At 39.6% G+C, this 25,046-nt stretch overlaps 3 protein-coding genes across 4 annotated transcripts in view; all 3 read left to right on the top strand.

The window, feature by feature from the left end:
• The first annotated feature begins 145 nt into the window (after positions 1–145).
• On the top strand, positions 146–9,301 carry LOC145488488 (coadhesin-like). Of its 2 annotated transcripts, XM_081467366.1 has the most exons (7): positions 146–348; positions 1,873–2,049; positions 3,273–3,455; positions 5,159–5,341; positions 6,210–6,395; positions 6,937–7,135; positions 7,356–9,301. In XM_081467366.1, the coding sequence occupies exons 1-7, from the start codon at positions 255–257 to the stop codon at positions 7,489–7,491; spliced, it is 1,158 nt and encodes a 385-aa protein (XP_081323492.1). In that variant the 5' UTR covers positions 146–254; the 3' UTR covers positions 7,492–9,301. The 2 variants fall into 2 exon arrangements, with proteins under 2 accessions (XP_081323492.1, XP_081323500.1); XM_081467374.1 differs by lacking the exon at positions 3,273–3,455.
• A 29-nt stretch (positions 9,302–9,330) lies between these two features.
• On the top strand, positions 9,331–20,423 carry LOC145488530 (coadhesin-like). The gene is made up of 6 exons (XM_081467418.1): positions 9,331–10,301; positions 12,238–12,420; positions 15,456–15,638; positions 17,964–18,149; positions 18,688–18,886; positions 19,113–20,423. Exons 1-5 carry the CDS (start codon positions 10,214–10,216, stop codon positions 18,882–18,884), a joined length of 837 nt encoding a protein of 278 aa, XP_081323544.1. The 5' UTR covers positions 9,331–10,213; the 3' UTR covers positions 18,885–18,886; positions 19,113–20,423.
• An 897-nt stretch (positions 20,424–21,320) lies between these two features.
• LOC145488550 (coadhesin-like) overlaps positions 21,321–25,046 on the top strand; it is a 3,850-nt gene continuing 124 nt past the window's right edge. Inside the window, exons 1-5 of the mRNA XM_081467434.1 lie at positions 21,321–21,895; positions 22,951–23,127; positions 23,863–24,045; positions 24,447–24,645; positions 24,874–25,046. The exon at positions 24,874–25,046 is cut by the window's right edge and continues 124 nt beyond it. Coding sequence (XP_081323560.1) covers positions 21,799–21,895; positions 22,951–23,127; positions 23,863–24,045; positions 24,447–24,645; positions 24,874–24,919 — 702 coding nt within the window. The 5' untranslated portion in view covers positions 21,321–21,798 and the 3' untranslated portion in view covers positions 24,920–25,046. The remainder of the gene's footprint in view (positions 21,896–22,950; positions 23,128–23,862; positions 24,046–24,446; positions 24,646–24,873) is intronic.

Raw genomic sequence — 25,046 nt, 5'->3', positions numbered from 1 at the left:
CTTCTCCTTCTGAGACTTCTGAAAGAAACTGAAACCTAATCTAACTTTCGTGGAGTCTAAAATTAGCCTAAAATTTTTCCATCAAACTCCAGGTTGTTGAGGGAACGGCAACAAATAACGCTTTTTGAAAGTCCACGTTGAAGGTGAGAGTAGAACAGAGAAAATTATTTGCATTTATTACGTGACAGCAGGGTGTTCGTCGACTGACGGTGTCACAAATTCAGCCATCATCACTTTCATATATACGATCGAATATGCCTCGAAATGTCTTGCAAACGTTGACAATCGTCGCTTTAGTTTCTGCTACATTTTTTGTGGCTCATAATTTTGTGAGGTATATTTTGAGAGGTAAGTGCACTAGTCCGCTGTCGTTGTATCTCTGTAAGATTCTGCAGGCTCTTTGGATTTTTCGACACTTTTGTTAGGACGCCGTTGCAACGTAACAGCTGGTATATATTATAGTCAGGAAAGGGGAACGAGGCTAAGCTTAATTTGTGAAAAAAAGTCATTTTTTGCATTAAAATAGACTTTGAACTTACATCGTAAGCTATTTTAATTGAAAGGGAATTAAGCTCATGAAGCAAATTAAAGGCTGAATTTTCTGCATGCGCACGAAACCAGCATTAAAACCGATGTATAATTTCTATACAACATTCATATGAAACTAAGCTGAAGTCTTAAATTTTTAAACGTAGACTTATATCCTAGTTAACCACATCTCATTTAAATTTATCCATTAAAAAGCTGTGCCTGTTTACGAGGAAACAAACAATTATTTAGCCGTCAATCTCAACTTGACAGCAAAATCTCTTAATGATGTGCATGTTTAATGATCCATGCAAGCACTGAGATGCGCATATACCAGTGATACAAAAAAATTGTGCACAGCAAGGATGCGAAAAAAATTATGCAGGTTAATGGAATCACCTTAACATTTTACTGCTGGCAGCTGGTTTTTTCTTAAAGGGTCACTTAGACAAGTGTTCAGCCATTGCGAATAAAATAGGTGTTATGTGGTAGCGGAGTAGAGAAGAAGGTAAGACAAGCCCATGTCTTGTCCCATTCCCCTTTAGGCTTGCATGTCTCGCCACATAACCCCTGCTGAATTCGAGATAAGCATTCTACCTTAACATGGCTCCACATCCCAAATAAAGTAGATTATAGCATTGTACAGTAGCTGGACCGAGAGGAGTAAAATTCAGAGATTAATTGGATAAGTAATATCAAAACTATGTTGGACAAGCTCCTAGCACAATCAATAAATTTTTTATTTGATAATCCAGCCATAAGGCTGATGTGGACCTGCAGCAATCTAAAGAGCACTTCTTCAGGAAGATCCAAGATTGGATTGTTAAACCCTCAAAAAGGATTTTGCATTTCCTTGGTAATCAGATTAATACAGTTAAAGAACAGTTGGATCATGGTACATCAAAGGAACCAAAGAATCCTTGGCCAAAGACCATTTGATGTGCCTCGTGAGGTGGGAATTTGACACAAGTCGCTGAATTAATTAGGACAGGGAATTTGATACCAAAGGAAAGGGGAAGGGGATATAATTATTAATATTTTTCTTGAAATCTTGAAGCTAGGAGAGACACAAAGTTCTATTCTTTGTGACATTGTGGCTCGATAAAAAAGTCATTCAAAACCTTTGTGCTGTGTTTGAAGGTGAACACTAGAGACAATTTTGCTGTGTAAAAATCATAGGGATTGGAGTATACCATATTTGATCTCTTTGTATGACCCCAAACAGACACTCTGCATTCCTCTGTACCACCATTGAGCAAGGATTCATTTTTATTTTACTCTTTGTGCCCTGTTGACAATTCTAGTGAATAAATTATACCCCCTGTTCATTGGACTTTTTTATAGTTGATGGAGGCTTCTCACAGTGGTCTGAGTTTTCAGAGTGTACAAGGTCCTGTGGCACTGGAACAAGGTTCCGCACACGGACATGCGACAATCCCGCTCCGAGGTTGGGTGGTCATGACTGCACAGTCCATGGAGAGGATTCACAAACATTTAAGTGTAACATGAACCCATGCCCAGGTATTGAGTTATGACTGTTGACTTTTATCTCTTTTTATGCTCTGGAAAGGGTGTGCTGATTGCTGTGATTCATTGATCAAAGTCTCATTTCCTAAATTCAGCTAGGTATATTCTTGAGATATGCAGGTTTCCACTTAAAAGAGGCAAAGCAATATTTATTGGACTGGTTTCAAAACTAGCTGTTGTGCTTACAAGTGTCAGTGGACGTTAAGCTAATCATCAAATGAATGTGATGTCAATGAAGTTAAGTTAACCACAGTGCTGTTGGTAGCAAATTAGCCTGCAATGCCAGTCGTCTCCCACCCTCTGCCTAATCCCTGGGCAAGTGACACCTGGAGATGGCTGACATTTCAGTTGAGCTTTAGCTGGCCATGAAAGTGGGATATTATATCTCCAGATGACTTACTGTCCATCTACAATATGATACATAAAATGAAATTACTGGACAGGTAACTGCAACTTATCACATGGTTGAACTGGTTTGCGAATTCTGATTGGTTCCCTTAGCGGTCCGAATTTTGCAATATGAACCACAAAGATGGACTACTCACGATTTAATTTTAGTGAATTGCTTTTTCGATTCATTTCCCAAAATAAACACTTTTTAAAATCATTTCTTACCTGTTTATGTTTGGAGAACAATTTCAGTTACATGTAAATGGTTACGAGGAAGGAAACATTTACAAATATATGCTTACTTTGCTCATGCACTTTTACCAAGAAAGGATTGACCAATAAATTTCTCTAATACATGCCTCATGCTACATGTAGTTCAATGACATATATTATTATACATTGACCTCACTACAGTATCTCTTTTCTGATTAGCCGAAAGCGTACAGTGAATTTTCAAAATTAGCACCTGTGACATCATCTAGCTGCAGATTATAAAATAATCACATCAAGGAGACTCAAGGTCATGGGTAATCATGTCATGTATGACCGCAGTGTATTATTTCTGAGGGTAATCATGTCAAGTTCGCTCACTTTGTTTTGCTTGCTGTCAGTGAAGAAGCAAAAACATGACTTCCTTTGTTTTTTCGTTCAATGTATAATAAAACAATTATTAGATTTGGTTTTGGTGATATCCAGAGTAATCAAGGTCTTGGTAAGGGTTATCAGCCGAAGTTGAAGGTTGAGACTGATAACCCCTACCTCGACCTTGATTACTCTGGATATCACAAAAGCCTCATCCAATAATTGTTTAATATATGTATGTGCAGTTGATGGTGGCTATGGTCCTTGGTCAACGTTTGGTGAATGTTCAGTGACTTGTGGAAATGGTGTGCAGAAACGAGAGCGAAGCTGTGATAGTCCAGCACCCATGTTTGATGGGTTAAGCTGTGACAAGTTAGAACTTGGATCAAGCATTGAAACAAAGGAGTGTAGAAAGGACATGTGTCCTGGTGAGAGTCCCATGTTTTAAGAAATGTTTATTTGTATTTTAATTTAAACTGGGGTAGTCAACATTAGAATTGGGGTACATGTAGCTGAGGTCGCTTGATCAATTCATGAACTCTGAAGTTCAAACCAAACAGATGATTGACAGTGTTTATGCTTTTGTTAATGAAAGACCCAGGAACTAAAAAACTATAAACACTGGATGAAAATCCACAGACAATTCTCACATATATGACCATTGATCTTGAGCATGTTAGTAATCTGCTGTTTTCTGAGTTACATACATGTACAGTATCTGCTAACCAGAGATAACAATCACAATCACCACTCAAGTTCTTTTACTTTATTACATTTTTTTTGAAGTTGTAGTCTTCAGAGTTTGTGAATCACAGAAAGTCACAATAATTATTAATAATAATAAATGGAAATTATAACAAAATTCTCAAATCTGATTGCATTGGTTGGCAGCTAGCAGCCCAGCCTGTTGTGACACTCTATCAGTCTCAGAACAGATTCATTTGTCTTCTTCTGGATACCAAAAACAAACTTGACTGGTCTTACTGTATTGTCATTTTATTCAGCAAAAAATTAAACTGATCATCACCTTACCTCACATTTTGTAAAAAGAATAATTGAAGGCTTTCGTGCAAAAAGGGCGTATATAGCATTTTGGGCCGATTTTTATTTTTTGCAGGATCAAGCTAATTTTTGGCAGACTGACTTGTTTTGACATGAAAAGCATTGTTGCATAATCAATAAATCAACAAATCAACAAAAACAATTACGCAAAAATGCTTTTCATGTCAAAACAAGTCAGTCTGCCAAAAATTAGCTCGATCCTGCAAAAAATAAAAATTGGCCCAAAATACTATATATGCCCTTTTTGCACGAAAGCCTTCAATTTTATTGTTACTATAGCACAACTGTATGCCATCATGAGGATGGCTTCCAGCCTCTACACACTAATTAACAATTAGATTATGAGCTCAAGATTTCTATGATTTTTAGTAGAATTCTAACTGAAATAAACGGTTTAAAAATCACATGCATTGAATTGTCCTTGGTAAATTTTTTGTTGTTTAGGTGTGCGCACTTGTTTTTTCAATAATTTCAAGTTTTTAAAGTCAGAAACCACTAATGTCCTTCTTTTAGTCTTCTCAGGAATTTAATTATCCATTTACATCTAAACTTTCTTCCAAAACTTCGGAAAACGATAAAAACTTTGCATTTTGTGGACGGTCAACAGCCACTGCACTCTAATGGCTGATAGTATACAAGTAGCTCAGCCAATCAGATTGCAGCATTTGCATTAGTATACTAGTGGAATTCTACTAATAGCTGATAGTGTTTGACCGGCTCAGCCAGTCACATTGCAGCATTGGCATTACTGTGCATGCCAAGTGGAATTCTACTAAAACATTATATTTTATGAATTAGAATATATGATAGCTGCATGTACTAGTTGTTACTAATCATATATATTTAGTTTTAGAGGCTATTGATATGCTGAGTTTGACATTACTTCATGTAGTGATAATAAATTGTTTGCTATTAAAGTGATAAAGATGGAGTTTATTGTGTCCTAGCATTATTGTTGAGGGTTGTAAATGTGAATTGATGAGTTAGTACATTCAACTAGAAGCCATTTTGCTCCTGATCCAAACTATATTGTAATGTAAGTTACAAATGTCTTTGTCTTTCTTTGCAGTTAATGGAGGGTATGGTCCATGGGGAAAGTTTGGTGAATGCACAGTGACTTGTGGGGGTGGGGTGCGTCAGAAGGAACGCCCCTGTAATAATCCTGAGCCAAAATACTTAGGGAAAACATGTGAAGAGCAGGAACTGGGACCAAGCATTGAAACAGAGGCCTGTAATGCAGACCCTTGCCCAGGTAATTTTAAAAAAGAGCTAAAAGGCAAGTGCTTGTTTTTATAGAGGGATTCAATTTAGACATGTTCACATTTGATAACCGAGGGGGACCAAATAGTCTGTAATGCGGGCGAATTTTGTTGAACGAGCACTTTTTTATCAAGCCAACTTAAGCGAGCTAATACCGATGACTCAACGTGAGCACACAATACACAGGAGACTAAATGATCAAACCTGCTAGTAATATGATTATCTGTGTTTACTCACAATGTGCATGTAAAACTGACATTCTGAAGGAAGCTGTAGGGTTTAGATAGAAATTGAATGATTTTTTGACAATTAATTTTATAATAGTTAATGGAGTGGAATGGTTATGAAACTCAACAAAGTTCATTGTCGTTTATTAATTTTTGTTCGCTTTTTTGGCCATGACCATGCACAAAACACAATAGTTGTTTACTAGTGACCGAGGAACTAACCAATAGAAATGTTTTGGTTACGTAAGTCATGCATAGTTTATGAGCGCAAAACAAAAGATTGTGTACGGCCGTAGACCTTCCAACATAAATCTTGTCGTCTTTGTTTGATCCTTTGATGTTTGCTTTTCAGTACTGTCATCATTAATATTCCCACTATGTAACACGAATGACATATTGAAAATATATGATGCAAAATGCTATGGGGATCACCATGCTAAAAAATTATTTGGCAAAATGGTCTTTGACAAAAAAGAGCAGGATCGTTGGTTACAGTGACTAACAAACAGAACAGAATAACAGAAATGAAAAGGATGTATATGAAATTAAGAACAAAATTTTGTAGTGGTAGCTTAAAGAGCATTTGACAGTAGCTGACTATGGATTTCAACTGAAATAATGTTTTCTTTACAGTTAATGGGGGGTATGGCCCATGGGGAGAGTTTGGTGAATGCACAGTGACTTGTGGGGGTGGGGTGCGTCAGAGAGAACGGCAATGTAACAAACCTGAACCAAAGTACTCAGGGAAGACATGTGAAGAGCAGGAACTGGGACCGAGCATTCAAACAGAGTCTTGTAATGAAGAACAACCTTGTTCAGGTAAACATTTGTCTCAAATATGTGAGGGGCAATTGAATGAATGAAATGAATGAGTGACACAATTCTCACGAAACAACAACAAAAAGCAGGCCACAAATTTTTCCAAGATGCAGGCGAAAGTACACACTGAAGTGCCTTTATTTACCGACTTTGTGGAGAAACAGCCATGAACGGACGTCAACAACAGAGTGCAGGATGGAAGCCACCAGGGGACAGTACGTTTAGTGAAAGTTGTTAAAGCTAATTTGCACGCTATGATTGGTTGGCCCATTTCGCGCCCAAATTTGATCACAAAACTCGAGCACAGACAAAGTCGGCCCTATTTTTAAAAATCTGTTGTTGTGCAACAGATGTTACAAGTCGTGTCGATTTCATCTTCATGACTCAAATAAAGTGAAAAAGAAATCGGGCCGACAAATGGTAGCATGTTAATTGACTCGCTCGCATGAGTAAATACATGTAATCTGGTCAACATATCTTAGAATGAAAATAAGTCTTTATAGATTAAAAGTTGTCGACTGCTGGCATTGTTATCTTTCAGTTGATGGTGGGTACACAGAGTGGAGTGAATTCAGTGAATGTACTGTGACATGTGGAGGAGGTGTTCGTGAGAGGACTCGAGAATGCACCAACCCTGCGCCAGAAAACAATGGTAAAAACTGCGAGGAGCTAGGCCCAGCAAAGGAATCAGAGATCTGTAACACTGAAGCTTGCCCTAACACACTTCCACAGGATCAAGGGTAAGTTTACCTGGTCTAATGAAGCCCTGGGACAAGAAAATTGCTTGCATTGCAGAGTTAGCGTCAGCTTTGGTTTTTTCAATTTTCTGCTAAACCTGCAGCCAGGAAGCATGCAAAATATTGCTTAATTAATTTGTAACCTCTTCTTTAGTTTCTGTTATGTTTACTAATACGAGATTTAAAGGGCTTTCAAAATAATTGCTTTCCTTTTCTTCCACAGTAAAGACAGTAAAGAAGACGGCAATAAAGAACAAGCGAATAAGGAAAAAGAAAAACGGGAAGAAAAAGAAAAAGGCAATGAAGAAGAACATGGAAATGAAAGTGAAAAGAATGAGAAAAAACGAGGAAACAACTAGGAACACGAAGGCGAAAAAGGACAATAAAGTGCAATAAATGAAGTGCCCTTAATATTACAGGACAATAGAGAGGTTTTCACTTTGAGTTTCAAAATGTAGTTGGTTTTGCATGAGAGCGGTTTTCAATAGGCCCTTTGCACGATCCAGTCACATGGTACAAAATCTCACATACTGGTGAGCAAGTTGCGCAGTGGGACTTCCAAAACAATGCAACTCGTACCAGTCCACCTGGACCTGCCTTTGTTTTGGAAGTCCCACTGTTCGGGACAATTTACAGAATATTTTCAACACGTAGTCGTAAAAACTCAAAGCTTTAATCGCGATGCTCGACGTACAGACATCTCCACGGCTTGTCAACTTGATCTACGCCTACGGTAAAAAACTGAACAAGAAAAAACCTAAATTAAGAACACATTCGGACAAATGGAAACTGTGAAACCTATACTTACATGTTCTGTGCGGTTTCGACAGGAAAAGTACAAAACTGTAGCAAAAAAACAACACTGTGAAAGCAATCCGCCCGACACGAAACTCGTTCAAAGACAAACCATGTGCGACTGAGTCACGTGATTCAACACAGTCCGACCAGCTGTGCACAGTTCGACCCTAAACGAGTGTCAGCTTATAACAGACCTAGATCAATTTCAGTTTTTCAGGTTCGGCCGCTAGTCGGCCTCAACACCCACTGCGCAACTTGCTCACCAGCATGTGTGATTTTGTACCATGTGACCGGATCGTGCAAAGGGCCTATTGAGTGTCGCCACCAAACCCAAAGTTATCACTCTAGCCAATCACAAAGGACACGGACAATACAGTGAACCAATCAAAACTCAAAGTAATTCCACGCAGCCGACGCAAAGCGCGGGAATATGTGTGCGAACGAGTCACGATTGATTTTAGTTTTACTTCTGATTAAATGAAAAAGTGGCGCGAGTTTTTTGAGCCAATCGTGTAGCGTAGTGATGCGAAAACCCACAACTTTTCGACACTCAAATGAAATCCGCTCCATTGCGCTAATCGATTGCCTTAAAAAAAACTCGCAACGTTTTATGATCCAATCAAAACCAATGGTGACTAGCCCTCACTCGTTTATCTGCGCTTTCCGTTAGCTGCGTGTATTTACTTGAAGCTTTGATTGGTTCATTGTATTGTCTGTGCCCTCTGTGATTGGCCAGGGTGATAACTTTGGTTTTGATTTTATCTATGATACTCAGCTGATCACCACTCGTTACAAAGGAAAGGTAACAAATACACAGTCCATCTCTTCCATCAAACAAATTTCTTTTTTATTGGTTCCTTCGACTTAAGCCCAACGCAATTCATGGCTACCATCTTCAACAATTTCTGTATGGAAAATACTAAAGATTACGATTATAGTACTAGGAACTCATTAAAGTATTTACTCAACTAGAAACACGATAAATGGTGTCTGGAATAGAATTCTTTTCTCTCTTAAAGGTTCCTTGAAACAAAGGAGAAGCAGCTTCTAACTTAGTGGTTTGTAAATTTCACATATGCAGAATGAACTTACAACTGTTAACTTATGAAAGCTACTTTTACTTAAATTTTGTAAATATAAGCTCAATTTCTATTTGTCGCTCTACGTGTATATATCGGACATCTGATACCGGATTATTTAGCTATTTTACAATTAGATTATGGGCTCTCGATTAAAAGAAAAAATAAATAAGGTAACTGCTGTGATCATTTGTTTACTGACTATCTACAACAATAGATAATCAGTTGCGTAGCCGATAAGAGAACGGCATGCGCAATAGAACGCCCATAGATTTATATTAAATAACATTAGTTGGTCGGAAAAGGGGAGGGGGGGGGGGGTCTACTTTGTAAAAGTCCGCAAGGGTTTATTTGGTGTTCCTCCCGCTACTTTTATGTGAGGAAAATACCATAACACTAAAATCTGTAATCGATTATATATAGCTTAGAATTGACTCCAAACAGTAAAACGCTAGTGACACTTGAATTTTTTAGTTCTTTGGGTGTAATATTCAAGGAGAGGTCTCTTTCAAAAACGGCAAAATTTCTGAGCGACAAAATGGGCGACTCTGGCCAAAGTCCCATTACAGGCTCGATTCTGATTGTTGTTTAGCCTGTTCCAGGCTCTCGGTCAGTGGGGACGATCGAAAAAGCGGGCGGGCGACGAGCGGAATTGGCCTCTCCTTTTTCTCTACCAGACCCCGCTGGTCGCCCGCCCGCTTTTTCGATCGTCCCCACTGACTGAGAGCCTGGAACAGGCTAATTGTTGTTAAAAACAATGGTTTATGAGGGGAGGTAAAACCCCAGCGGCACGAGTGAGTCACGTGTTTCTCAGTTGGGGTAGCGCAATTCAAACTGAAGTTCCATATTTAATTTCGAATTCCCAAAATGGTCGCACGATTCTCGGCCACTGGTCAAAGGAAACAAAGATTGGCCTGGTATAAGGTTCAAGCTGAGACTTCCCACGCAGAAGCTCGTTGGGCACGTAACTAAAACTTTGCTCCCTCCACGTGGAAGGGGAAAAATTGCGTGACGTGTCAAGGTTCATACCCATATCTCACTCGCACTGACGCCGAAAAGTGATAGGAGATCTGGGCTCTAGATTGGTTTAAGATCAGTTACGCCGTTGTCAAGTAGTAATTCATTCACGAACGGGTAAAATTATTTGCGTAAGAAACGTGTTACTATAGGGTGTTTGTCGACTGAGCTGTACCACAGTCGAATCATGACTCGAAATGGTTGCTTTCAAATGTTAACAATTCTAGCTTTAGTCGCTGCTAACGTTTTTGTGGCTGACAATTTTGTTTCGAAAGGTAAGTGCGTTTACACGCTGTCTTTGCGGCTCGTGTTAGGAATAGCGGACCTAATCGGGTCGAGTATGTTGTTCATGGTTCTTGTTCTTGCATGGAGGATTTTTACCAGGGTACACGGGTTTTAGAACAAACACCTTCCAAATACAAACTTGATTCGGAACCAGTGGATGAATAACTACTCCGCGGGAGTGCAATTTTATTATCGTAGTTAACATATGCTAGACTACGAGTAGTCCCTCTTTCGCTTAGTCCGTCGTGCGTGACGCGAAAGAAAACCGCGAGAAAAAAATGGCCGCGCGAAATCCTGGAGGCGAGGAGCGCGCGAGAGGAGGGACTACCGCCTAAGCCCAAGAGTTTGAATTATGCATTGGTCTCACAACGCAAAAATATGATTGGCTTATGTTAGGAGCATTGACAACGTGTTGTCAACATTCGAGGTACCTGCGACGTCTTGCAGGAATGCTTTGGAACCGGAGCAAATCGAAGCGGTACCAGAGCAAATGGAAGCGTTGGATTCGAGCTTCGCAAGCCGTGATGTTCTTGCGAATCTGCCAACAGGCTTTGGAAAGATTTAAATTTATCCAGTGTTTTGTTTGGCAAAGCTTTCTGTCTCCAACTCGACTGCGAGCGTGTTAGTGATTTCGCCGCTCAACAGCATCGTCTAAGTCAGCAACTATAAATTCACTGAGCTTGGCCCTTTTTCTGCCGTCCATTTGAAAGATTGAACCGGGCTCTTACTTGAAACCGAACATTCACCTGAAATTTTCTGCTGCTATCGGCAAACATTTCACCGCAGTTGGATGATCTCCTATGTATAATGTATAATGTATAATGTATATTGTATAATGTGTAATGTATAATGTATAATGTAAATAAATTCTCGGTTGAAACTCTGTTGAAATTTTCGCAATAACTTTTAGACGCAGCGAAAATCGTTACAAGAGGCCTCTTTCGCCGTCTTCTTTTTAAAACTTCTTTGGCAGTTTCGCTGAACGAACACTGAACGAAGATATACTTCTCACGGCATATGTTTTTGCCTGGCTACTTGAAGAGTAGAGTAGCGCAACTTTATTCAGATCTCCTGGGGCTATTGATAACAGGCGATAATAAGAGGACGTCAAGATGAGAAATCCTACACCGAAAAAATCACTCGGCCGTGAAAGGGCAAACTCTTGGGCTTAGGAGGTAGTCCCTCCTTTCGCGCGCTCCTAGCCCCCACGATTTCGCGCGGCCATTTTTTTCTCGCGAATTTCTTTCGCGTCGCGCACGACGGACTAAGCGAAAGAGGGACTACTCGTAGTCTAACATATGCTAAATTGTGGTGTTCAGCAAAATTAGGCGACGTTTCTGGCTTTGCTACCTTATTTGAAATGTTGTAAATTAAATGAAGGTTTTTTTTTTGGCAACTCTTCGCATTCAGCAAGTGCGGAGTTTAAAAATAATTTCCACGATTTCAAGTCCAGTAATGTACACGTAATTAGAAATACCAAATACAATAGTTGGCCGGTACGAATAAAAAAGGATTCAAACAGAATATGATATTACACTGTACAAGGCCACCATACGCTTTTTTCACAAGCGACATCACCTAGCTGCAGATTATACCACAATCATGTCAAGGACACTCAAGGTCATGGGTAATCATGACACGTATGACCGCAGTGCATGATTTCTGAGGGTAATCATGTCAAGTTTGCGCGCTTTGTGTCGCTTGCTGTCAGTGAAGAAGCAAAAACATGACTTCCATTTTTTTCCGTTCAATGTATAATAAAACAAGTGTTAGATTCGGTTTTAGTGATATCCAGAATAATCAAGGTCTTGGTAAGGGTTATCAGCCTCAGCCTTTGGCTTCGGCTGATAACCCCTAGCTTGACCTTGATTATTCTGGATATCACAAAAACCTCATCCAATAATTGTTTAATATATGTATGTGCAGTTGACGGTGGCTATGGTCCTTGGTCAACGTTTGGTGAATGTTCAGTGACTTGTGGAAATGGTGTGCAGAAACGAGAACGAAGCTGTGATAGTCCAGCACCCATGTTTGGTGGGTTAAGCTGTGACAAGTTAGAACTTGGACCAAGCATTGAAACAAAGGAGTGTAGAAAGGGCACGTGTCCTGGTGAGAGTCCCATGTTTTAAGAAATATTTATTTGTATTTTAATTTAAACTGGGGTAGTCAACATTAGAATTGGGGTACATGTAGCTGAGGTCACTTGATCAATTCATGAACTCTGAAGTTCAAACCAAACAGATGATTGACAGTGTTTATGCTTTCGTTAATCAAAGACCCAGGAACTAAGAAATTATAAACACTGGATGAAAATCCACTGACAATTCTCACGGATATGACCATTGATCTTGAGCATGTTAGTAATCTGCTGTTTTCTGAGTTACATACATGTACAGTATCTGCTAACCAGAGATAACAATCACAATCACCACTCAAGTTCTTTTACTTTGTTACATTTTTTTGAAGTTGTAGTCTTCAGAGTTTGTGAATCACAGAAAGGCACAATAATTCATGATTGAAAAACGTTACTCTGGTTTAAAAATGTAACAATGTTAGTAAAACTTCTTTTTGTAAAATTAAAGTCCCAACGTTTCGGCTAAAACTTCAGCCTTCATCAGGGGAAAGTGACAAGGAATTTGTTGGAAAGGCACGTTCTTATACTATGCAAATCGGCAAATCGGAGCTAATTATGTTCTGTCCCTTAGGGCTAAATTTAAATTCGTGCGGCAAATGCACACCATCATCATGGTTCAGCGGATTCCTACTAGTGTTAATTTCCCATGCTTCTAAAATACGTCTGTTGCACCAATTTGTACTTGTACGTAAGATCTTTGAAGATTTCCAGGAGATGGTGTGGCCAGAGTGTAAACAATGTTCCGCTAAAGCTGACTTGTGCGAGTGTTTGTTTACAACCGGTTTTTGATGTTCTTTGAGCTGGGTGGAAATTTTCGTTTCGTTTCTCCGATGTAGCTTTTGTCACAACCTTGACAGGGAATTGAATAAATTGCGCCACGAGCAAAGAGACAACGTCAAAGGAAACCAGCTCTTCATCTTCTTTGAGTGAGACGTTGTCTCTTTGTTCACATCTATTCCTGTGGAACTCGCCATTCAAGTTGCTGAAGATTTGCTTTCCAATGATGACACCTTGCAGGATAGAGCCACCATTCCTGTCGATGACATTGTTGACCTGTTGGGTTTCTGTTTGTCGACAACAAATTTCAAGTATAACAACAATCACCTTTGGTACCTTTGGTACCGCCATGGGCTGTCCAGTGTCTGCTGTTATGGCAAACCTGGTCATGGAAGACCTTGAAAAACGAGCCCTATCCACCTCTCTTTCCTAACCGTGTTTTTGGAAACGATATGTAGATGATGTGTGTGCCGCTGTTAAATCCAACCTGGTGCTAGCCTTACAGAAAATATCGAGCCGTCGATCCAATTTACGGTTGAAAGAGAAAGAGAACGGAAAATATCCTTTCTTGACGTCACTGTCTGTCGACAAGATGATGGCTAACTCTCCACTAAAGTCTATCGCAAACCGACACACACAGAAAGATATCTCTCGTTTGACTCTCACCATCCGGCTGCTCGCAAAAGGGCTGTGGTGAAGTCTCTGACTGATCGTGCAAAAGCTATCCCGTCTTCTGTTGGCCAACAATCAAAGGAAATGAAACATGTGATCGCGGCACTCAGGGCGAATGGCTACCCGAAACGCTTTGTTATTCATGCAAGTAAACCGGAACGGCCTTCTCAACAAACGCCTGCAACTCCACCGGATGACAAAAAAGGTTTCTGCATTTTACCGTATGTCAAGGGCACTACGGAACCGATCAAGCGAATCCTAAGCAATTACAATATCAAAGTTGCTTTAAAATCACACCATACCATCGGCAATTTATTTCCCAAACCAAAAGACCCAGTCCCGAAAGATCAGACTCGTGGCACAATTTATTCAACTCCCTGTCAAGGTTGTGACAAAAGCTACATCGGAGAAACGAAACGAAACGTTTCCACCCGGCTCAAAGAACATCAAAAACCGGTTGTAAACAAATGCTCGCACAAGTCAGCTTTAGCGGAACATTGTTTACACTCTGGCCACACCATCTCCTGGGAATCTTCAAAGATCTTACGTACAAGTGCAAATTGGCGACACAGACGTATTTTAGAAGCTTGGGAAATTAACACTAGTAGGAATCCGCTGAACCGTGATGATGGTATGCATTTGCCACACGAATTTTTAAATTTAGTCCTAAGGGACAGAACATAATTTGCTCCGATTTGCCGATTTGCATAGTATAAGAACGTGCCTTTTCAACAAATTCCTTGTCACTTTCCCCTGATGAAGGCTGAAGTTTTAGCCGAAACGTTAGGACTTTTACAAAAAGAATTTTTACTAACATTGTTACATTTTTAAACCAGAGTAACGTTTTTCAATCATGAATCAACCACCTGGTTACAGGACCATTTTTAAAACCGTCACAATAATTATTAATAATAATAAATAGAAATTGTCAGTAACAAAATTCTCAAATCTGATTACATTGGTTGGCAGCCTGTTATGACACTTGATCAGTCTCAGAACAGATTCATTTGTCTTCTTCTGGATACCAAAAACAAACTTGACTGGTCTTACTGTATCCACATTTTATTCAGCAAAATATTAAACTGATCATTACCTTACCTCGTGAACATCTTGTAAATAGAATAATTTACTCTTACTATAGCACAACTGTATGCCATCATGAGGATGGCCTCCAGCCACTGCACACAAACAGCTGATAGCGTACGACCTGCCAGCCAATCAGATTGCAGCATTGTTATTACTGTGCATGCCAAGTAGAATTCTACTTAAACATTATATTTTATGAATTAGAATTTATGATAGCTGCAGGTACTAGTTATTACCAATCATATATATTTATTTTTAGAGGCCATTGATATGTTGAGTTTCATAGTACTTCATGTAGTGACAATAAAGTGTTAGCTATTAAAGTGATAAACACAGAATTTATTGTGTCCCAACATTATTGTTGAGGATTGTAAATGTGAATTGATGAGTTAGTACATTCAACTAGAAGCCATTTTGCTCCTGATCCAAACTACATTGTAATGTAAGTTACAAATGTCTTTGTCTTTCTTTGCAGTTAATGGAGGGTATGGTTCATGGGGAAAGTTTGGTGAATGCACAGTGACTTGTGGGGGTGGGGTGCGAAGGAAGGAACGCCCCTGTAATAATCCTGAGCCAAAATACTTAGGGAAAACATGTGAAGAGCAGGAACTGGGACCAAGCATTGAAACAGAGGCCTGTAATGCAGACCCTTGCCCAGGTAATTTAAAAAAAGAGCTAAAAGGCAAGTGCTTGTTTTTATAGAGGGATTCAATTTAGACATGTTCACATTTGATAACCAAGGGGGGCCAAATAGTCTGTAATGCGGGCGAATTTTGTTGAACGAGCACTTTTTTATCAAGCCAACTTAAGCGAGCTAATACCGATGACTCAACGCAAGCACACAATATACAGGAGACTAAATGATCAAACCTGCTAGTAATATGATTATCTGTGTTTATTCACAATGTGCATGTGAAACTGACATTCTGAAGGAAGCTGTAGGGTTTAGATAGAAATTGAATGATTTTTTGACGATTGATTTTATCATACTTAATAGAGTGGAATGGTCATGAAACTCGACAAAGTTCATTGTCGTTTGTTAATTTTTGTTCGCTTTTTTGGCCATGACCATGCACAAAACACAATAGTTGTTTACTACTGACCAAGGAACTAACCAATAGAAACGTTTAAATGGTTCGTGACTCATGCATAGTTTATGAGTGCAAAACAAAAGATTGTGTACGGCCGTAGACCTTCCAACATAAATCTTGTCATCTTTGTTTGATCCTTTGATGTTTCCAGGCTTCATAACCATTCGGTACTGTCGTCATTAATATTCCCACTATGTAACACAAATTACATATTGAAAATAAATGATGCAAAATACTATGGGGATCACCATGCTAAGAAATTATTTGGCAAAATGGTCTTGGATAAAACAGAGCAGGATCGTTAGGTACAATGACTAACAAACAGACCAGAATAACGGAAATGAAAAGGATGTAAATGAAATTAAGAACAAAATTTTGTAGTGGTAGCTTAAGGTTACAGTATACCTTCAGGGGTGTCTCGCGCGCAAGCGATGTAGCGCGTGCAGTTTAAGCTGTAGATACCTAAGCCCCTATATCAAATTAAAGCTTATGGGGCTGGCTATCAAACTATACCAAGAATTTTGAAAGAAAATGAATTGTCGAATTTTTCACGACCACTAAATGCGAGCGCCCGAATCACCTTTCGAAAGCTACAAGTCAAAGCGAATTTGGTTTTTCGCCAATTTAATTTTTTCCTCGGTTTCAGGGCCCAAAGCGCTTAAAAAAAGTGTCTACGTTTTGGCATATTCAATTGCAGTAAAAAGTTACCGAACATTTTCGAAATAGGATTAAAAAAATGTCGAGTGATCGTACAAAAATCGCTCTCGAAGAAAAAGTATTTCGAAATTAACAATTCCCAGACACACTTTTGTAGTTTATATGTTAAACTAGCCACTGTCCAAATTTAAGGGCAATTGAACAAATTCCCTTTGAGTTATAACTCTTTAAAGTGTCTGCTTCAAGTGAAAAAATTTATTCGAGAAAACAGCGCTAAGAAAAATTTTCTGCTTCGCAAACAAACTCCGCCCACAAACGCCTTCAACTGGGTTCTCAGATAACTAAGCCAATCAGTGCAGGGAAAGTTTACTACCGTTAACCTCCTGCTGAAATTTACGCGCGAATCTCTAAAAAACTGTTGTGTTTCGCAATGCGCTCAAGGAACCGAAGGCAGAGAGATAATTTTTCTGTAGCTCGGTTTTTCTTGAAGCTGGTCTGGCAAAATGGAGAAGACTAAAAAGGATACGAACGCTAGAGTGGCTGAGCGAAGGAAACAAACAAAAGAAAGCGCGGAGAGCAACTGTGTGCGGGCAACTGTGCATGGATAATATTTCAAATGGCCTCAATGAGTCCGACGATTCGTCGATATCGGACTCATCAGGAGAGTCTCTGTCAACATCCCTGAACCTTTCTTTTCTCTTACCACGAATATTTGCCCGCCTTATACGATAACTATAGCTTCATCCGCGTGGCGAACTTTCGCTTCTTCACTCATTGATGTATTTTCATTCGTTCTTCGCTGTTTTCGCTTTTTCGAACTGGTCCATGGTTTAAACGTGGTCTATGTTTACTTATAACTTAATAGAGACACGCCTAATACCAAAGATGCTGGGTAGTCAGAACAACAATGCTGATCAACTGAGTAGTCAATTCGTGACATCCAAATAGGTAATTCCCTCGAAAATCGTCCCGGTTGATTGCATACGCGCTATAGGGCTGTCAATCAAGAGGTAAACTTTTACTTCCGGTGAAAACGTAAAACCGCCATTTCTCCGCCAATATTTAGCCTTTTTCAAATTTTTTTTTCAGAAATTAGAGATTATTCTTCGACCACTATTTTGACCCAAAAATCCAAATTTGAAGAAAATTGCCGACCCGAAGGTATACTGTAACCTTAAAGAGCATTTGACAGTAGCTGACTTTGGATATCAACTGAAATAGTGTTTTCTTTACAGTTAATGGAGGGTATGGCCCGTGGGGACAGTTTGGTGTATGCACAGTGACTTGTGGGGGTGGGGTGCGTCAGAGAGAACGGCAATGTAACAAACCTGAGCCAAAGTACTCAGGGAAGACATGTGAAGAGCAGGAACTGGGACCGAGCATTCAAAAAGAGTCTTGTAACATTGAAGAACCTTGTCCAGGTAAACAGTTACCTTAAATATGTGAAGGATAATTGAATGAATGAAATGAATGAGTGAAACAATTCTCATAAAACAACAAAAAGCAGGCCACACATTTTTCCACGGTGCAGACGTAAGTACACACTGAAATACCTTTATTTACCGACTTTGTGGAGAAACAGCCATGAACGGACGTTAACAACAGAGTGCAGGATGGAAGCCACCAGGGGACAGTACGTTTAGTGAAAGTTGTTGAAGCTAGTTTGCACGCTATGATTGGTTGGCTCATTTCGCGGCCAAATTTGATCTCAAAACTCGAGCACAGACAAAGTCGGCCCTATTTTTAAAAATCTGTTGTTGTGCAACAAATGTTGCGAGTCGTGTCGATTTCATCTTCGTGACTCAAATAAAGTGAAAAAGAAATCGGGCCGACAAATGGTAGCATGTTAATTGACTCGCTCGCATGAGTAAATACATATAATCTGGCCAGCATATCTTAGAATGAAAATAAGCCTTTATAGATTGAAAGTTGTCGACTGCTGGCATTGTTATGTTTCAGTTAATGGTGGGTACACAGAGTGGAGTGAATTCAGTGAATGCACTGTGACATGTGGAGGAGGTGTTCGTGAGAGGACTCGAGAATGCACCAACCTTACGCCAGAAAACAATGGTAAAAACTGCGAGGAGCTAGGCCCAGCAAAGGAATCAGAGATCTGTAACACTGAAGCTTGCCCTACCAAACCTCCACAGGATTAAGGGTAAGTTTGCCTGGTCTAGTCAAGCCCTGGGATAAGAAAATTGCTTGCATTACAGACTTAGGGTGAGCTTGGTTTTGTCCAATTTTCTTCTAAACCCGCGGCCAGGAAGCATGCAAAATATCGCTTAATTAATTTGTAACCTCTGCTTTTGTTTCCCTTATGCTTAATAAAACGAGGTTCAAAGAGGTTTTGAAAGTAACTTCCTTCCTTTTCTTCCACATCAAAGACAGCAAAGAAGATGGCAATAAGGAACAATAAGGAACAAGCGAATAAGGAAAAAGAAAAACGGGAAGAAAAAGAAAAAGGCAATAAAGAAGAAGACGGAAAGGAAAGTGAAAAGAATGAGAAAAAACGAGGAAGCAACTTGGAAAATAGAAACGAAGGCGAAGAGGAGAATAAAGTACAATAAATGAAAAGTGCCCTTGATGTTACTGGACAATAGAACGGGTTTTCCCTTTGAGTGTCGAAATGTAATTGGTTTGCATTAGAGCGGTTGTCCGTGTCATAAAACCAAACCCAAAGTAAACACTTCGGCCAATCACAAAGGACACAGACATTCCATTGAACCAATCAAAACTAGAAGTAATTACATGTAGCTGACAAAAAGCGCGGGAAAACGTGTGAGAGTGAGTCAGGATTGATTTAAGTTTTACTTCATATTGGACGAAGAAGGGCGCGAGTTTTTTGAGGCAATCGTGTACCGTAGTGATGCGAACCCTGACCAATGACCTTTCGACACGCAAATGAAAAACTCTATTACGCCAATCGATTGGCTCAAAAAGAGTCGTACCATTTTATGATCCAATCAGGAGTAAAACCAAAACACATCGTCATTGATTCACCGCGCTTTGCGTTAGCTACATGTCTTAACTAAGAGCTTTGATTGGTTCATTGGATGGTCTGTGATCGGCCAGAGTGATTACTTTGGTTTTGGTATTACGACGTTCAATTGAAAACCACTCTTTTAAAAGGAAAGGCAACAAACACAGTCCATCTCTTCCATGAAACAAATTTCTTTTTTATTGGTTCCTTCGACTTACGCCTAGTTGCAATTCATGGCTACCGTCTTACTTCAACAATTTCTGTATGGAAAATGCTAAAGATCACGATTATAGTACTAGAACCTCATTAAAGTGTTTACTCAACTAGAAACACGATAAATGGTATCTAGAATAGAATTACTTTATCCCTAAAAGCTTCCTTGAAACAAAGGATAAGCAACTTCTTCTATCTTAGTGGTTTGTAAATTTCACATGCGCAGAATGAACTTACAACTGTTAACTTATGAAAGCTACTTTTACTTAAATTTTGTAAATATAAGCTCGATTTCTATTAATTTATTGCTCTACATGTAAATGTCGGACATCTGCTACCGAATTACTTAGCTATTTTACAATTAGATTATGGGCTCACGATTTTAAAAAAATAAGGTAACTATTGTGATTGTTTACTTACTCACTGTCTGCAACAATGGATAGCCGATAAGAGAACGGCATGCGCGATAGAACGCCCATAGATTTATATTAAATAACATTGGTTGGTCGAAAGGGGTGGGGGGGGGGGGGGGAGGGCTACTTTGTAAAAGTCCGCCAGGGTTATTTGGTGTTCCTCCCGCTACTTGTATGTGAGAAGAATACTGTACTACCGAAATCTGTAATCGATCATGTATAGATTAGAATTGACTCCAAACAGTAAAACGCTAGTGACACTTGAATTTATTAGTTCTTTGGGTGTAATATTCAAGGAGAGTTGTCTTTCAAAAAAGGAAAAATTTCTGAGTGACAAAACGGGTGACTCTGGCCAAAGTCCTATTACAGGCTCGATTCTGATTGTTGTTTAGCCTGTTCCAGGCTCTCGGTCAGTGGGGACGATCGAAAAAGCGGGCGGGCGACGAGCGGAATTGGCCTCTCCTTTTTCTCTACCAGACCCCGCTGGTCGCCCGCCCGCTTTTTCGATCGTCCCCAATGACTGAGAGCCTGGAACAGGCTAATTGTTGTTAAAAACAATGGTTTATGAGGGGAGGTAAAACCCCAGCGGCACGATTGAGTCACGTGTTTCTCAGTTGGGGTAGCGCAATTCAACCTGAAGTTCCATATTTAATTTCGAATTCCCAAAATGGTCGCACGATTCTCGGCCACTGGCCAAAGGAAACAAAGATTGGCCTGGTATAAGGTTCAAGCTGAGACTTCCCACGCAGAAGCTCGTTGGGCACGTAACTAAAACTTTGCTCCCTCCACGTGGAAGGGGAAAAATTGCGTGACGTGTCAAGGTTCATACCCATATCTCACTCGCATTGAAGCTGAAAAGTGATAGGAGATCTGGGCTCTAGATTGGTTTAAGATCAGTTACGCTTTTGTCAGCCAAATAGAAAACATTTCTTTTAAACGTAAAGAACACTAATAATGCAACAATTGCAGCTGGCGTCAAGGTTCTTCCATTCTGATCTCTTGCGCTTCACTCAACCGAATAGAGAACATAATTAAAGGACATATAATACAACAATTGTGGTTGGCGTCAAGTTTTGTGATTTTCACAACGAGTAAAGGGCCTGACTATCTCGATGGGAAATTAATACGCGCAATACAAGGTACTAAATTCAAGTTTTTCGCTGTTCGTTTTTTTTTCTCTCTCTCTCTCTTCCCTCTCTCTTCCGTCACCGCCAAAAAGAAATCGATCGCACTTGGTTGCGAAGAGATCTAACAAATTCTGATCAGGATGACACTGTTTCTATCTGCATTCAAAAAGAAATTTCTGTTCTAAATGTGTCCAGGTTGTCGAGGGAACGGCAATTTATCACAAGAACCACGTGGAAGGTAACAAGTAGTAATTCATTCACGAACGGGTAAAATTATTTGTGTAAAAAACGCGTTACTATAGGGTCTTTGTTGACTGAGCTGTACCACAGTCGAATCATGACTCGAAATAGTTGCTTTCAGATGTTAACAATTTTAGCTTTAGTCGCTGCTATCGTTTTTGTGGCCCACAATTTTGTGAAGTATGTTTTGAAAGGTAAGTGCGTTTACACGCTGTCTTTGCGGCTCGTGTTCGGAATAGCGTACCTAATTAACTGGGTCGAGTATGTTGTTGGTTCTCGTTCTTGCATGGAGGATTTTTACCAGGGTACACGGGTTTTAGAACAAACACCTTCCAAATACCAACTTGATCTGGAACCAGTGGATGAATAACTACTCCGTGGAAGTGTCATTTTATTATCGTAGTTAAAATATGCTCAAATGTGGCGTTCAGCAAAATTAGCCGGCGTTTCTGGCTTTGCTACCTTATTTGAAATGTTGTAAATTAAATGTAGGGGTTTTTTTGGCAACTCTTCGCATTCAGCAAGTGCTAAGTTTAAAAATAATTTCCACGTTTTCAAGTCCAGTAATGTACACGTAATTAGAAATACCAAATACTTGAAGCAATTCTGCATTAATTAAAGAAGCGCTCTCATCGATTCAATGCAAAGTTGACATTTCATCTAGGCCATCTTTGCCGATCGAAGGGATTGGAAAATCTAACTTTCGAACTAAAATAAAATGGGAATTCTGATTGGTTCTCTGGAAGATCCGAATTTCGCAAAGGCGGGACCGCTCACGATTTCGTTTCGGCGCCGTGGTTTTCTATGCAAAATATCATATTCAGCGGTCAATTTGAGTTTCAAAAACGACGTAAAATTAATTAAAAACTTAGTTAAATGCATAACTCGTGAACAGGTGGAAGGGATGCTCTGAATTCAGTCGAATTCAATGCGCCACATATTTCGAATTCAATGGGCGACATAAAAAAGGCATCAAAGTTTGTGGCTTGTTGTTAATTACACTTTCACTTTGTCTATAGATGTAAATGAAACGTCCACATCAACCAGTCGATTCACGAATTTAATGAAACAATCATTCCATTCGCACAATAGTTAGCCGGTACGAATAACAAAGGATCCAAACAGAATATGATATTACACTTTACAAGGCCATCACATGCTTTTTTCACAACTGGGCAATTTTATTTTCAATGTTTATTGTACTCTCTCTAACATGAACATTATCTCCTCTGGTTTGTACTTGTCATAGTTGATGGAGGCTACTCGCATTGGACAGTGTTTTCAGAGTGTACCAAGCCCTGTGGTATTGGGACGAGGTTTCGGACACGGACATGCGACAATCCCTCACCGAGGTTTGGTGGCCGTAATTGTTCCCGGCTTGGAGATGACACCCAAACATTCAGATGTAACATGAACCCATGCCCAGGTATATGGTATCTTAGAGGTCCGCGTCTTGACCGCAAAACATTTTTCACCTTTTGTTTGTTTTTCGCCTTTCATTTAGCGCTCACCCCAGTCTCACTCATGCACCGTTTTGACAATCGCCTCAAAGCCTTCGTTTGAAATCCGCACCGGTGTTCGCCAAGAAAGAGATACGACTGTTTTGTTAAGAAAAGTTGTTGCTTTAAAACAGTGTCTTATTTAGGGGACAGTTCGCTTAAGACAAGGTCCACTTTTATTTAGAGATAAAGCTGTTTGCTTTAGAGAGCTCTGCTTTTAAGAAGTACTTATTTTTATTGAGGGGTTCAATTTAGAGATGTTAACCAAACAGTTAATCCCTGCAAGCAATATGATTATCTGTGTTTACTCACAACGCGCATGTAAAACCGACATTCTGAAGGGAGCTGCACGGTTTATTTAGAAATTGACAACTGTTATTGAGAAGTAACTGACATCGTTAATATTTTCGATGCGATGAAAAATCCTATGGAGATCATCATTTGCTACAACTGGTCAGTGACGAAAAGAGTCGGATCTCGAGTGACAACAACCTTAGCCTGCAGAACAGGCGGATTAGCGGGGCAGAGAGCGAAAACAAGACAGAGTACCAGAAATGAAAAGAATGTAAAAGAAATTAAGAACAAAATTTTGTAGCGGTAACTAAAAAACATGTCACGGTAGCCGAGTTTGTTTGTTTTCTGAATTAACGTTTTCATTGCAGTTGATGGAGGCTACGGCGAATGGGGAGAATTTAGTAAATGCACAGTGACTTGTGGGGGTGGGGTGCGGCATAGAACACGTGAATGTAACAATCCTGAAACAGTACTTCCCGGGAAAACATGTGAAGAGCAAGGACTAGGATCAAATGAGGAAATGGAGACCTGTAATGTAGAATCTTGTCCAGGTAAGGACCAAAGTCTTTGTCTTCGTTATTGTTTGCATTTTGCCTCGTTAAAATTCAGCTTTGCATAATCATGATAGTCATGGACAAAAGGCTTGGGACAAATTCGTACTTGTGGCGCTTTTATACGCAAACCAAAGAATAACTATATGATATAGTATAATACATCCGTAATAGTATTTAATACATCCGGCTCTATTTTAAAGTTCTTGGAACATTTTTTCGAATTCTTCACATATAAACTTCTGTACTGCATTATTGAAAATAATAGAGGAGTCGGGTAGGGGTTCCCAGTAGCATCCCCCCTGAAACATTTTTGACTGTAAGTGCTTTACAAGCGTTCACAATTAAGTCAAGTGTTGATATTTCCCAGTTAGTTTAAGCCGAGTGTTGTTATTTTCCAGTTAATGGTGGATACACAGAGTGGAGTGAATTCAGTGAATGTACTGTGACATGTGGAGGAGGTGTTCGTGAGAGGACTCGGGAATGCAGCAACCCCGCACCAGAAAACAATGGTAAAGACTGCGAGAAACTGGGCCCAGCAAAGGAATCAGACATCTGTAACATTGAAGCTTGCCCTACCGAACCTCCACAGGATCTAGGGTAAGTTTTTAAGGTTTTCAGCCGTTGCAGATGTTAGCACACAGCGTACATTTCAGGCTCGTGGATCTGCAATTTACCTTGAGGCTTTGGTTTCATTCATTCCTCTGGTAAACGCAAGAATTCTTGCGATCTGTTGATTAGTTTTTTCTTATCGTTTGGTAGACAGGCTGCATTGTTCAGTAATATGATGAAGCTGTTTAAGTAGATTTTTTCCCTTCCATTTTACAGCAAACGAAATAAGGAAGGTGACAAAAACAGCACTAAGCTGGAATAATGACAAAGGGGAAGAGTGCAATAGGGCAATAATTAGGAGAAAGATGAAAAGGAAAGCAAAGAGGAACCAGCAGAATAACAGCATGGACAAAAGTAAAAATAAGAAATAAAAATGACGCCTCTGTAGT

The sequence above is a fragment of the Orbicella franksi genome, chromosome 1 (genome assembly GCF_964199315.1).
Source record: "Orbicella franksi chromosome 1, jaOrbFran1.1, whole genome shotgun sequence".
In the NCBI taxonomy this organism is placed as follows: Eukaryota; Metazoa; Cnidaria; class Anthozoa; order Scleractinia; family Merulinidae; genus Orbicella; species Orbicella franksi.
This window is presented reverse-complemented; position numbering and strand designations above follow the sequence as displayed.

Excerpts from the sequence above, each read along its gene's own strand:
- LOC145488488 (XM_081467366.1), top strand. The coding sequence starts at position 255 with ATGCCTCGAAATGTCTTGCAAACGTTGACAATCGTCGCTTTAGTTTCT. Across the intron at positions 3,456-5,158 it reads TAGAAAGGACATGTGTCCTG|TTAATGGAGGGTATGGTCCA; the intron begins GTGAGAGTCCCA and ends CTTTCTTTGCAG. Across the intron at positions 5,342-6,209 it reads TAATGCAGACCCTTGCCCAG|TTAATGGGGGGTATGGCCCA; the intron begins GTAATTTTAAAA and ends TTTTCTTTACAG.
- LOC145488530 (XM_081467418.1), top strand. The coding sequence starts at position 10,214 with ATGACTCGAAATGGTTGCTTTCAAATGTTAACAATTCTAGCTTTAGTC. Across the intron at positions 10,302-12,237 it reads TGACAATTTTGTTTCGAAAG|TTGACGGTGGCTATGGTCCT; the intron begins GTAAGTGCGTTT and ends ATGTATGTGCAG. Across the intron at positions 18,150-18,687 it reads CATTGAAGAACCTTGTCCAG|TTAATGGTGGGTACACAGAG; the intron begins GTAAACAGTTAC and ends GTTATGTTTCAG.